We start from the raw sequence: 13,671 nt of genomic DNA, 5'->3' as shown, positions 1-13,671 counted from the left end.
CACAGTGAAAGCAAACTCTTTTTACCCTATAGACCTGTTTCTGCTGATACTGCAAACAGGAAGCTGCTGCCCAGAGATACAGCCATCGTGCACAGTTCAATGAAGTCAAGTTTTCATAGGGTTGCAGATCGTCAGAGGCACAATCTTTGCAATAGATACTTGCTGGTTCACAGTTCCGATACATAAGAATCTGGTAAAGTTGTAATTGTCATTAGCTGCTAAATTTGAAAGACTTCTTAAAATCCCTTTTTATTGCTTTCTGCACAGTATGCATTATTTTTTCGTATGGCTCATTAAACCCACCAAAGATAGCATAGCATTGTGGACAGAGACACATGCTCCACCTTAACGTATTCACTCTCCTAGAAACAGAAAAACAAAGAACTTTCACACTCAGGAGAAAACACTTCTGAGACCTCAGCCTACACCAGAATTTGGCAGACATTTTTACTCTACTCTCATACTGTCTCTGTATCTGAGGCTAACAGCGGCATGGAGGGATTTCAGTGTGGGGCTCATTGAAACCACCACCAGATATTGTTTCTCCTAGTGCTGGTGATGTGAAAGTCTTGTCAGTGGGGAAAAAATGAAAAACGTGGAACAGTCTTGTGCCAGATGTTTTCAAGAGGGGAAAAGAGCATTTGAACATGCACATATGCTGCTATTGAGGGATACTGAACTCTGGGAATTAGCAGAATGCTTGGATTGTGTTGTTCTGTATCATGATTATTCTTATATGGTGCCTAACATAGGGCCTAGTCAGACAGCCAAAAATCCTGGCCTTTGACTTGTGTTAAAAACCACGCTGAATGTCACGTTCACACTTTGAATTCAAAAGTGCATATTTATTTTCCTCTGACTCATATTATTTTCTTCGGAAGCGAGTTAAAATAAATGGCCACGAGAGGGCTGTTTAATTTAGCACGTGGTCTTCTTAACCTCCTTAAGCCCTTTCTGAACTGTAGCGCCAGGAGCATTTCAATTATTCAGTAGGAATGCAGGAAACAACTAAAAAAACACATGACTTGAGTTAGCTAAAATTAAAACGCTACATATTGTGGGTTTTTCAAGAAATGTGGACAGGCTCTTAGTCTTAGTCAAGGAAACTACATTCACTGCAACACATTTTTGTAAAACAACGTGTACTTTTCTCTGTGCCATTTTTTACTTTAGCAAAAACTAACAGATATTTTCTTTCATTCTTGTAACATTTAGCCGCAGGGCTTTGTTTAAAAAATGCATCATTGGTGGAATTGTCCAATCATTTCATCTATCATCATGGGCTGAATTATTCAATAAAGATGTAATTAATCTTTCTGCCAGTTTTTATAGAAGATTAGAAATCCCTCTCAGTTTGGTGTTAGTGTATCAATATAATAAAATTTTAATTACAAGTAATCATTAATAGATTAACAGAGTTCTTAGAAGATTGTAAAGAGTTTCATAATTGCTGTACAATATTAATTTAAAATCTTAATGCTACATATTTTAATATTACAGTGCATTAAGGTTTTTATTTTAAAGTCAGGCTGTACATCTTTTTTCCAAAAACTAAATATGGAAATAAATTCTTTCTCTTAATACCAACCTTTGAAGACTCATCTTGATTTTGGTTTGGCGGGAGGATGAAACTGGCTGCAAATTAGATTCTACAATATACCTTGTTCCATGTTTTTGAACTGATTAGTTTCATACTGTTGGTAGTAACTCACCCGGTTGAATTCAGCTTGGGATTTTGTAGCAATCTTCAGTGCTGCGTTCAAACCCCTGAGGGATGGCGTAGAGATTCTGTCAGACCCTTTTTGATGGATGTGTATTTCATTCTGTGGCTGTACTTTGTGCTCATTTAAAAGAACCACTCTTCAATTTGTAGCAGAACATTTTCAAAATGAAGTTTAGAGAGGCAACAGTCTGTCAGCTGGACTGGAGTACTGCTCATTGCTAAAATTGAACAGGCTGTTTGTATGAGTAAAGCTCCGGCTTTGTGCTCTTATGGTTCTCACAGTTTATCTGTAATAAGGCAACAAAATGCATACCGGTATTCTCCATACAAATCACTGTACATTTTATGGATACAAATTACTGTCTTTGGTAGTATTGATATACCCCCAGATCTTCTCTTTCTGTTCCTCTCCAATGTGGGTAATATGTTTCTGAACCCCTTTAGGCCAGTTCTTTGCTTCTGACAATAAGAAGAGCAATAGCTCTTTAGATGTTCCTCCTGAGATGGAACCCCTAAATTTGCGTTTTACAACTCACACAAATAGTTTTTTTTCTTGCATTCATTTTCTCTAGTCTTACAAATGTAGGTAGCAAACAGCATTCAAACTACAGATCTGAATGCAACCCACATGGTTCATTTCTGTTATCTAAAGGCAGGCTTCTTAGCCTTATTAACAGATGATTTACCTTTTACAAATAAGTAAATAAAGAAATTGTGTAAATCACGAAGAAATGTACAAGATCTTTTTTCAAACAAACATTAATTAGTTAATTGTTTCTGAATTTTGAAATCTATAGGTGTTACTTGGAAGATGGAGCTTCAAAAGGTGCCTGGCTGAATCGGTCCAGTATAATTTTTGCAGGAGGGGACAAGTGGTCAGTAGATCCTCGAGTTTCAATTGCAACAGCAAATAAAAGGGAGTACAGCCTCCAGATACAGGATGTGGATGTGTCAGATGATGGTCCATATACCTGTTCAGTCCAGACCCAACACACACCGAGAACAATGCAGGTGCACTTAACAGTAAAAGGTATGTCATTCAATTTCATACTAACTAGAAGTGAGAAGTATTCTGTTTTAAAGAGGAAATCTATTTGACATGATGTGATGTAACTTACAAATATTTAATATATTCCTCTTTGTCTCTTTTTTCTTATTGACATTTTTTCCCTTCAAGTTAGAATATAGGAATGAATGTGTTAATTGATTTTTTTTGTTTAAAATATGGGTACAGTATTATAACAAAAAACAAAATGCGAATTTTGCAGTTCCATGTGAATGTTCAGACTCCCAGATTGATTTCACCTATGCCATGCAATTATATTATATCAGGGCTTTGAAACATTCACAAAATTTGTCTGAGATTGTCAGCAATAACATGTGAATCGTACCATGAACACTCATAAACTTGCCTTGCAAGAGGTATGAAATAGTGTGAACAGGTGATAGATATGTAGAGGAGTTGAATGTATAAATATTGACACTAATGAACAAAGGCAGTGCTGGAGAGAAAATATGATAATTCCAGAATTCATTGTATTCCAGTTACAGTGATTTAAAAAAGCATGGCTACATGATTAGTCCCTTTTAATGTGTATGGAGTCCAAACACATGGAAACTCTGTGAGATAGCATGAAACAAAATCATTGTGTATAAATGCCCACTAGTTGTTGGTTTGTTATTATCAGTGATCTTTCTTCAAAGCAAGTGATACAGTGGTCAGAATCTAGTGTCTGAATAAGTTTTGTGTTAATTTGGTGCAGCTAATTGTAGCTAATTTACAAGACGCTGGCATGTGGTTCAGTTTCATGTCTGGTTACTTACCAAATTTCAGAATTGATATGCACCCTGGTGCCTTGTCAATTGGGTACAATTAGCTGCAGCAAGCTAAACGAACCTTACACAAACACCAATAGGATTCAAGCCGTGATAGTCTGCAAATTCACACTTCAGCCTTAATCCAAGTGCTAAGTGTGAGGATAGTCTTGTTTTTCAGGCTATGGCCCTATATGGAGGCCCACAAAACTCAGACTTCCTTCTGAAAGGAAGCCTACAGAGGTGCACTGATGGTTTCCCCTCTATGTACTGTATAAAAGTCAGTGATTTCATTTGTTGTCAAGTTCCCCTTTGTTCCTCCACAGTCTGCTTGCTTGCCACACATATTTTAGATGGCATTATGTCACAATAACCAGAAAAAGGTACTGAAGAGATATGGTATCTTGTGCCCTACAGTTTCTTTAAGTGAGTTGTTAAGAAGGTTTAGCCAATTTGATGATCTTATTTATCATTAGGTCCGTCCAGACATTTTCTTTCAAGTAATAAAATGAGAAAGTAGCTGGAGAGTTAGTTTATTTTGTGGTTCAATTCAGCATCTTATTTTATTTTGAAAAACTCAGTTCACTGTGTCACCGTTCTCTAAAAGTAATTTGCAAGGCACAGATTTTTGCCCACAATCAGAGCGGTCTCGGTGTGTTGCATCTACTTATGTACTACTTACCTGTCTGTTCCGTCAGAACAATTAAAAACTGTAGCAAATTTCTCAGTTTACAGTTTCCTTCTGGTGGAGGTAGAAAGATAAGGCTTCCAATCAAAATCATTTTCAGTAAGCTGTATATCACCTTTCTTAATTATGATTGTGGGTAAAAAAGCTGTAGTTGTATTAAAGACACACAAACTGTTCACTAAAGTCCTGTCTTGAGAAGAAGTAGAGCATCCAATTATGTTTTCTTGCTTCGTAAAGAAACATCACTTAAAGGGCCAAAGCTCAGCTTTGCTGTCTATCTCTTAGACTCATCATAAGAATGCCTGCACTGATATCAAATTAAGCCTGGATCTGATATTTGCCTGCCTTGGTTGATATAGGAACATGGTTAAACCATGTTACAGAATCCTTGTTAGGAAGCTTCTTCAAAGCATTCTAAGGATGTGTAGACAACCTTCTCTGGCAGATTATTTTGGTAGACATCACTCAGTCTAGAATGCAACCCTGTTTACAGCTGGACGCTCTTAGTGCTCCAGAATCAACATATTGATAATGCCGTGGATGCATCTGGAAATAAGGACATAGTTGAAAAGCATGCATAAAATATATTCCAAATGTGTGGACATAACTACTTATAAAGCCGTACCCAAATATCTGCATTTGTGTCTCAATAGTCAAATATCCTATTTAGTGTTCACGTTCAGTGGTGCCTCGCTTAACAGTGATAAACTGTTCCAGGAAAATTGCCATTAAGCAAAAACATTGTAAAGCAAAAATAAAAAGCCCATTGAAACGCATTGAAAACCTTTCAATGTGTTCCAATGGGCTTAAAACTCACCGTCCAGCGGTAGCCATTTTCGCTGCCTGTATAGTGAGGAATCTGTCCCTAAACACAGCGGGGAGCCATTTTAGTTACCCAGTGGCCATTTTGAAACCGTCGATCAGCTGTTTAAAAATCATCGTTTTGCAAAGAATCGGTTCCCTGGTTCGGGAACCGATCATCGCAAAGTGGAATTCCCCCATTTAGACCATCATTTTGCAATCGCAACTGCGATCGCAAAAAGATGGTCATAAAGCGAATTTGTTGTAATGTGGGGCAATCGTAAAGCGAGGCACCACTGTAGTGTAAATATCTATGAGTATAGATATGCTGAATCACAACAGGGGTTTCAAGCCCGTGGCATGCCTTGCTAAACCCTTTCAGCAGTCCATTGGGATTTCTGGAGTATATGTACAAAGAAACTGCTGCTGTCTCAACAACACTATATAAAGATTGCTCACTTAGATGTGTTTAGGATATTGCCTTTCTATGGAGAGTGAAAAAATTAAACTGCAAATGGACTTCACAAAGATTTTAGCAGTACAACTGAGTGAGCCCTTTTTAGAAATGTGTTTCTGTATATCTGTAAATGCTTGGAAGCTGAGCAGCACTTTTTACTTTATACAATTTTGTTATTAAGAATGTTTATTGTCTTTGAACTTGCCGTTTTTAAAAAAATATGGACTACTATAGAAGCCATGTAGATAAATAAAGCATGATAAGGGTGAAGTAGCCTGCAATTGATGCAACAAAGAAAGGGCTTGTATACTTAGATACCCAGGTGGATTTTGATTCGGTGTGTTTCCTTCTGGGATTAACCCTTTAAATGACAAATTGGCTTCTGATCTTTGCCCAAGATGCCTGTATATCTCTGCAGGACTCTTGGTGGAGTCAGGCATCCTCTTAAGGATCTGATACAGTGAGAGTTATGTGAGCATAATAGAATCCTGGCACATCTATACAGCAACATCTGCAGCAGAAGCAGCTTAAATAGCTGCAAAATGCAGAGAGCAAAATGTGTATACAGTATTTTGCAACCATAGGCTCCTTAGAACAAAATACATTTGACAAGACATCAAAATGTCAGTGAAGAGTGGGACTAATCCTGAATCTCAAAAAAAGGGAATTCCAAACTGAAGGGGTCCAATCTGCAAAAGCTGTATGTCACATGAACTCACCAAACATACTTTTGCTGAAGTTTTTTTTAAAGGTCTCTCTCTTTCAGTGGCCTAAGGAAACAGGAAGGATTGTGGGCTGGGGGGGGGGAAATAGAAGGTGCTCTTTCAATATGTGGGTCCCCAAAGATTGAATATATTAAAGGTGCAACCGTAAACATTAGGAAGGAGGAATCTGTGGCTCTCCAGATGTTGTCCAGCCCCAAAACCCATCAGCTCCAGACGGCATAATCAATGGCCAAGGATGATGATAGTTGTTCAGGAACCTATGAAAAATCATAAGTCTTCCATTCCTACCATGTAGACTGTGTTTACATCTCATTAAACTCAATAGGGCTTACAATAAATATTAATTGTGTGCCATCAAATCAATTCTGACTTATGGCAACCCTTTCCAAAGTTTTCTAGGCAAAACACACACAAAAAAATGGTTTACCATTCCTTTCTTCTGGAGGCAGCCTGGGACTGTGCCGCTTGCCCATGGCTACACAGGCTAGCTCTTCGCCCTAGAGGCACAATGGTTAATCTAACATCCAACCTCTGGCTCACTTCTGATCATATATTGCCATAGTAATCAATCTAGGCCCCAAACTGAAAGCCAATGTAGCATTTATGCAGTATAGGGCAGCGGTCCCCAACCTTTTTGGGGCAGCGGACTGGCTGGGGGGGAGCGGGCTCCATGTGCACCATGGGTGTGTCACACGAGCACGCAGGTGCAACACACCCCTGTACGAGCGTGACATGGCCACCACTGGTGTGACCCCCCCCGCAAATGTGACACGCCCACTGTGTGCAGGGGGAGATCTGTATCCGCAGCCCAGTTCCGGCAAGCCCACATACCGGCACTGGGGGCTTGCGGACCGGGGGGTTGACAACCTCTGGTATAGGGGACACATGGTTTGAATGTCTATTGCATACAAAAATCCTGTGGATGGGATCCATGGGGAGCTTGGAGGGACTCCTGTTGGACAGTACACTCTGCCTTCAGCAATCACACAACATTGGCAAGGAACTCTCCACATACCAAGGAAAATGGGCATGGCAGCTGGATGCAGGCAGCAGAGAATAGTCTTCCTTTCAAAAGTCCTACGCTAAGTGATCAAAAAGGGGAGAAACTGAATGCATGAGCAGGGAAATGGTTCTAGTCCCATCCTTGTCTACTGATGTCTCCTCTACAGCCTCTTTACACATGGGGTCTTCCCATATAATTAGGGATTATGGAGGAATCAGAGATGCCAATTGCATGGAGAGGTTTTACCTGTAGCTATAAAGTTCCCCCCTTTCCAACTGCCCTTGTTCACATGGAGACATGGGAAGGCAGAGGGTGGGACTAGAACTCTCTTCCTGCTCCTGCTTTTGATTTGACCCTTTTCCCAAATGCCTGCACAGGGCCAGAAATCTTCCAACAGCTGTGTGCAAATGTAATTATTCCTTTGAAAGTGACTGGCATTTAAACCAGTTCATGGAAGCATTAATGAAGTTCAAGTGGGACAGATATCATTACACCAAACAGGGTCAGTCTGAAAAGAGAGTAAATGTCACTGAAAACAATGTTCTTTTCAGGGAGATTATGATCATTATGCAAAAACAAGCTGTCAAGCAGCATACCGTTCTTCTTCAGAAAAACTCTTTCATCCTTGCCTCGTCAATGCAAGCTCAGATGCATATTTGAAGGTTGTGATTTGCATGATAGCTTTGTAGATACAATGAAAATCAATTATTGGAAGGTCCTGGAACATTTATGTATTGGGCACTGGCCGTGCAGATATGCATTTTTTCCACAGGACTGGAACTGGCTCTTAATAACCATCTCAATGATCATCCATTTCCCAGTGCTTGTTTGCCCTCATTAACTATTCAGAGGGACAGGTGGTTTTGGAATTAGCAATGAGAGGAGGGAAGCCTTTCATCTCGCAATCTGCGGTGCAGAAGCGGCCCTGCTTGGCAGTGACAAAAAGCTGAGACCATCTGATTGCTGTCCATAGCTTTCATGTGATGCCGTTTCATGCTGTCAGTTCAGCTCTCTGTAGTGAAGGCCCAATATAGTGCAAAGATATGTGCAATTAGAAAGAAAGAAAGAAAGAAAGAAAGAAAGAAAAAGATTCAACCACGAAGTATGCAGTACAATGCATAAAGAAAGGATACATTTGTGTGAATAGTCTATTTGCAAAAGAGTAAATATTTTGTTTGCAAAAGTACTGCTTTGTGATTTAGTGACATCTCCCTCATTGACTGAGCTGGGTGCTTGCAAGGGCAAGAATCACAACTGACACAGGAAGCTGTCTTAACCCAAAGCAGACCATTGATTCATCTTGCTTAGCACTCTCCAGGGTCTTGGCCAAGACTTTTTTTGTATTGAGACCTCTTTATACTAAACTTTTTGTACTAAACCAATCCTACTTGCACTGGTAATGGCAGGGACCGATTATATGGACCTTGAGCTTGCCAAACCGCATGTATTTTTCTGGCTAAACTTGGCCCTCCACAATGGATGATATTTCATTGGCTGCAAGTGAACACACAGTTAGGAGAGGTTGAAGCACTCACACATTATGAGGCCTTAGGGTATGTAAAGAGCTCTCTACTGGACTGTGGTCTTTCCATTTCCACTCCCCTCTCTGCAGAAATAGAATGCTTTGATTTTAAGGAATGCTAGTTCTTGCGCCATAGCACCAAAGGTTATTGTTCTTCCACTATTGCTTCATTTATTTCTCTAGTAATATTGAACTTGGGAGATCACCGTGTATGGTGCAATAGTGGAAGGTGGTTAAAGGAAATTGAACAATGTGATTATTACTCAATAGAGTTTAAAGAAGAAAGCTTTTAGCTTTTAGCTGTAAATATGTCCACTCTTCATCTCTTTTCTAAAGCAGCAAAATGATAATTAGATTATCAGGAGGAGGAGGAGACAGGTAGCTTTGGGGCATCATTCTTGGTGGGATGCGTTTTGTAAATATTCATCAAACATTGCTTAGGCAAACTGCAAAGTTGTAAAACACTGATGCCACTGGGCATGGCTATTTAGAGAAGATTTTTAAAAAATGCGGAGAGGAAGGGCAGAAGGCAATTCTCCATATATAAATTTCCTTGCTGGTTGCATTATACATGTATTTAAAAAATGTACGCATGTGGTGAAAATATTCAGATACTTTACATGGGTCCTGACTAGGGTCTTTGCATGATGGCACTGGTAAAGTTTTTTCATTTACCCTATTCCAATGGTTTCCATACTTGGGATCCCTGATATTCTTTGGCTACAATTCTAATACCCTGGCTCTTAGCTCTGCTGAGAGGGCTTATGGGAGTTGTAGTCTAGGAATATCTGGAACCCCAAGTTACAGAACTACAGCCCTAATTCAGCTACTTATTACTTCGCAATTATACAAGAACATAAGAAGTCTCCTACTGATCAGCCCATAGGCGTATCTAGCATCTGAATTTTATACGCCAGCCACCCAGATGCCTCTCTGTGACCTACAAGTAGAACATGAAGGCAGTATCTTGTTGCTGTCTAACAATTGATATCGTGAACTTGAAGGTAGCATGTAACCATCATGATATGTATTTTTTAAAAAAAGACTTTCACTTTGTGGCCAGTATCCTATTCAGTTTACTGCACACATAACTGCAAACATGGAAACGGAAGTGGCTGCAATGATATACGAAGGTCTGCTTATCTGATTGGTTGTGTGGATGATTACATAACCATCATGTGAGCAGCCACATGACTAGGCAGGTTAACAAAACTTTTCCATTTCTCTGCAGCAGCTTTCAAATGTGCAGTTACCTGGTTTATATTCTTTTAAAATCACTTGCACAAGCTGCCATTGTCAGGTCTTGAGACGGAGAATTCTGTAATTAACTGTACACTGTGTGATAAAATACTTCCTGAACCTTCTATCAGTCAGGTTTCATTAGATTACATATGTGGTACTGTTGAAAGAAACTGTGTCTATCCAAGCCATAATTTTATAATTTTTTATTTCATCTTCCTTTTCTTGCCTTTTTCCCTCTAAGATAATTTTAGTAATATTTATTCATCGAACAAGTTTTTCAGTCTCTTGATTGTTTTAGTTGCTGTTCTTTGCACCTTCTCTAGTTATCTCTCTCTCTCTGTCTTTCTCTCTTACACACACACACACACACACACACACACACACACACAAGTTGAACAAAAGCTTTCAAGCATTGTCACACTATAGATTTGTATAAAAGCTTCATAATATTGACAATTTCATTGTTCTATGCAATGATTCCTAGTATGGAATTTCTCTTTTTTGCAACTGCCTCACATTTGATTGAAATACATACATGCTCACTAATGGCAGCCTGTTCAGAAATTCCCATTGTAATGTCAATCAATCAATCAATCAATCAATCAATCAATCAATCAAACAAAACTGTATTTTTTTTAGGACTGTGCAGTGAAATATTTGTTTGAGCAAAGTTCTTCAGGGTTCATGTGATACTATAGCTTTAGGAATCTCTTTTTGCAATGTTTAATGCCTGCAAACTAGATATGTATAAAACCTAAGTAGAAGTGCAGTGGCAATTAACCTTGGTGTCAAAAACAGAGGAGAAATGTATCCGTAGTTGACATTACGCATAATTATTAAAGGATGGCATTTATGCTATCTGAAATTCCAAGTACAACCTAAGGTTCCTAACTATTAGTATTTGAGGTAATTATCATTAGCACTTATCAGCTGCATTTCACAGGGTAGTAATGTCCATCATGTAAACCAATTTAAATCAGAATCTTTACAAATATGTGCATGCGTGTAGGACCATCATGCCTTGTGGTAGGGCCACACATACTGGAAATAACTTTACAGCACAATCCTTTAAATGCATAGTTGAATGTATGTTCATGAAGTCACAATTGTAATCTGGGCTAGATGGACCATCCATCTGGCTCAGTACAACAGCCCTTCTGGGGAATACTCCAGCTTCTGAGGCACAGGCCTATGTTTCTACTTGCCTTCACTTCCCCGGCTTGGTGTCAGTGCACTTGTTCCATGATCAGTATAATCGATAGTGGCAGTATTTATCACAACACGGTGAGGGATGGCACTTGAGATTCTCAGGATCACAGTGAAGAATGTTAATGTCCTTGCTGAAACCAGAACAGGCTAAGGAAAAAAAAAGTATTTGGTGAGTCAGCCTTCAGCTGCATGTAGAACGAACAGACAACAATGTTTTATCTGCATTTATTTAACTACACTTCTGTATTGTGGAGAATTATTCTAACCAAGGTAGAAAGGACTTGTTAAAGCATACCTGGAATCACATGACTCCACAAAATACCTTATTGTCTAGTCTGCCCTCATTAACATGCTGAGCATCCACTCTGTTCCTTAGATGGAATTAGGTTTGCAAATTTCCCCCCTTTAAACAAACTGCCTTCAAGCCTGACACAAATAGTCACCAGCATATATTTTCTCCTTACAGTCTGAGTTTTATTCCAGGTAATGACAGCTTAATTGCAGCTATGTTTGGAAAAACCTTTCATGCTGTTCTTTATCCAGAATCAGCTAAAAGCATTGAGGCTTCAGTCTGTTGCACGTTCGCTTGGGAGTGAAACTCCACTTAGGCATGAATAAACATACATAGGAGTTCCAGGCTATCGAACTTATACAGTGTCATATAAATCTTTCCCTTTATTTCTGTTAATGTAAATGACTGAATTTCCAGGAATAGAGACTGTTGTTCCAAGAAGTTCTCTTTAGGAGCAAAAATCAAACTACAATGACAGTTAGATTTCCTTATGAGGAAAGGCAGTATACAAATAAAAATACTACAGCAACTTATTTTGACTGTGGTAAATACCACCTTGCATGAAGCCATTATACTTTTTCCCCCTGAACTAACTGATCAAACTACAATAATGAAGTTCCCTGTAATCCTGATCTGCAATGTACACAGCCAGGGTGATATAAAACAGTTTCAGATGGACTCCAATTTTAAAACTTCAAACCCACCTAGTAAGAAACCCATCAAACTACAGCAGGAATACTAGCCATTTTGTAGCGTGACACTCAAAGTGGGAAGACAGAAGGTAAAATACATGGCAGAAAACTCAATAAAGGTTTGCTGCTACTTGTGCTTTGAATAAACAGGATATGTTCTGATATGACACTTTTCTCTGTTATAATGAAATTTGGCACAGAACACATATGCAGATGTGTAGCACATTACATACCAAACAACTGATATTTCTCCTGAAAACATTGACTAAGGATGAACATCTGCTTCATTCATTCATTCATTCATTCATTCATTCATTCATTCGCTAGCAAATAGTGTTGTCTTGCAGTCAAGCCCATGAGTGCCTGAAGCCAACTGTGTTGCTTCTAATAAAGAGATTTTTCAAAATGTTCTCTGTCTAAATTTTACATGGAGTTTCCCTGGTGCATTAGTAGTCTCCCATGGTTCAGTGTCTGATTTCTAGACTTTATGCAAGCCCTTATGTTCATTTAGCTTGCTAGTTCTGTTGGATTGTTATGTTTACTGAAATTTTGTTTTTTCAGTCTAGTTAACAATGCACTAAAGGACCAGGTACACTCTGATGGGGCAGAGTGCAAACAGAGTTTTGCTGCTCTCCTCCCCTTGCATAAGACTCTATCAAGATACAGTGGTGCCTCACTTGACAACGTTAATTCGTTCCAGCGAAATCACTGTAGAGCGAAATCGTTGTCAAACGAAATTTTAAAAACCCATTGAAATGCATTAAAAACCGGTTAATGCGTTCCAATGGGTGAAATACCTAATCGTACAGCAAAGATCCTCCATAGGGCAGCCATTTTCCGGTGCCTGTAGAGGAAAAAATCAGTCCTAAAAACAGCGGGGAGGGGCATGTTGCACAGCGGCAACCCTCGATCAGCTGTTGGAAAATCATTGCAAAGCAAAAAATCGGTTCCCAAAGCAGGGAACCGATTGTCGCTAAGCGAAAAAACTCCATTCAAACATCATTTTGCGATTGCAAAAGTGATCGCAAAAACATCGTCGTGAAGCAGATTCGTCGTTATATGGGGTAATCGTTAAGCAGGGCATCACTGTAAAATTTTTTTCTTTCTGCATAGTAGAAGGCAATTCTATACACTGATGTCATGTTCCCACCTGTCCTTTGATTGTTTCACCAAACACAGGGCACAAGCTACGTGTCTTGTCACTGACGCTAGTTGATTACATCATTATGTATTATTAATAATAGAGGCCCAGGCAATGTGTCATTTTAAATAGAACCAATTAGAAGTTGTTTATTAATATAGGCGATGAAGGTACAATTGATGTCTTCAACTGTTAATCAAACATCCCACTTCATCCACTCTCAACCGGCCACCCCCTCTCTCTTTAGTCCAAACTCCCAGTTCCAAAACCTCCCTTCTCAACTCCTCCAATTCCACCTCCTGCAGAGACTCTTATCTCTGGAGACTCCATCTCTCCAGCAGTCTCATTGGTACATGCAATT

General features: G+C 39.2%; 1 protein-coding gene across 3 annotated transcripts in view; it reads left to right on the top strand.

Moving 5' to 3' along the window:
* Positions 1 to 13,671, top strand: part of NEGR1 (neuronal growth regulator 1) — a 600,158-nt gene that overhangs the window by 264,509 nt on the left and 321,978 nt on the right. For all 3 annotated transcript variants that reach the window (XM_020795257.3, XM_020795256.3, XM_078392980.1), the window contains exon 2: positions 2,521 to 2,753. In XM_020795257.3, the coding sequence (XP_020650916.1) occupies positions 2,521 to 2,753 (233 nt within the window). The remainder of the gene's footprint in view (positions 1 to 2,520; positions 2,754 to 13,671) is intronic.

Source organism: Pogona vitticeps, chromosome 4 (assembly GCF_051106095.1).
Source record: "Pogona vitticeps strain Pit_001003342236 chromosome 4, PviZW2.1, whole genome shotgun sequence".
Classification (NCBI taxonomy): Eukaryota; Metazoa; Chordata; class Lepidosauria; order Squamata; family Agamidae; genus Pogona; species Pogona vitticeps.
Note: the sequence above shows the minus strand (reverse complement) of the source record. Positions and strands in the feature narration are given on the sequence as shown.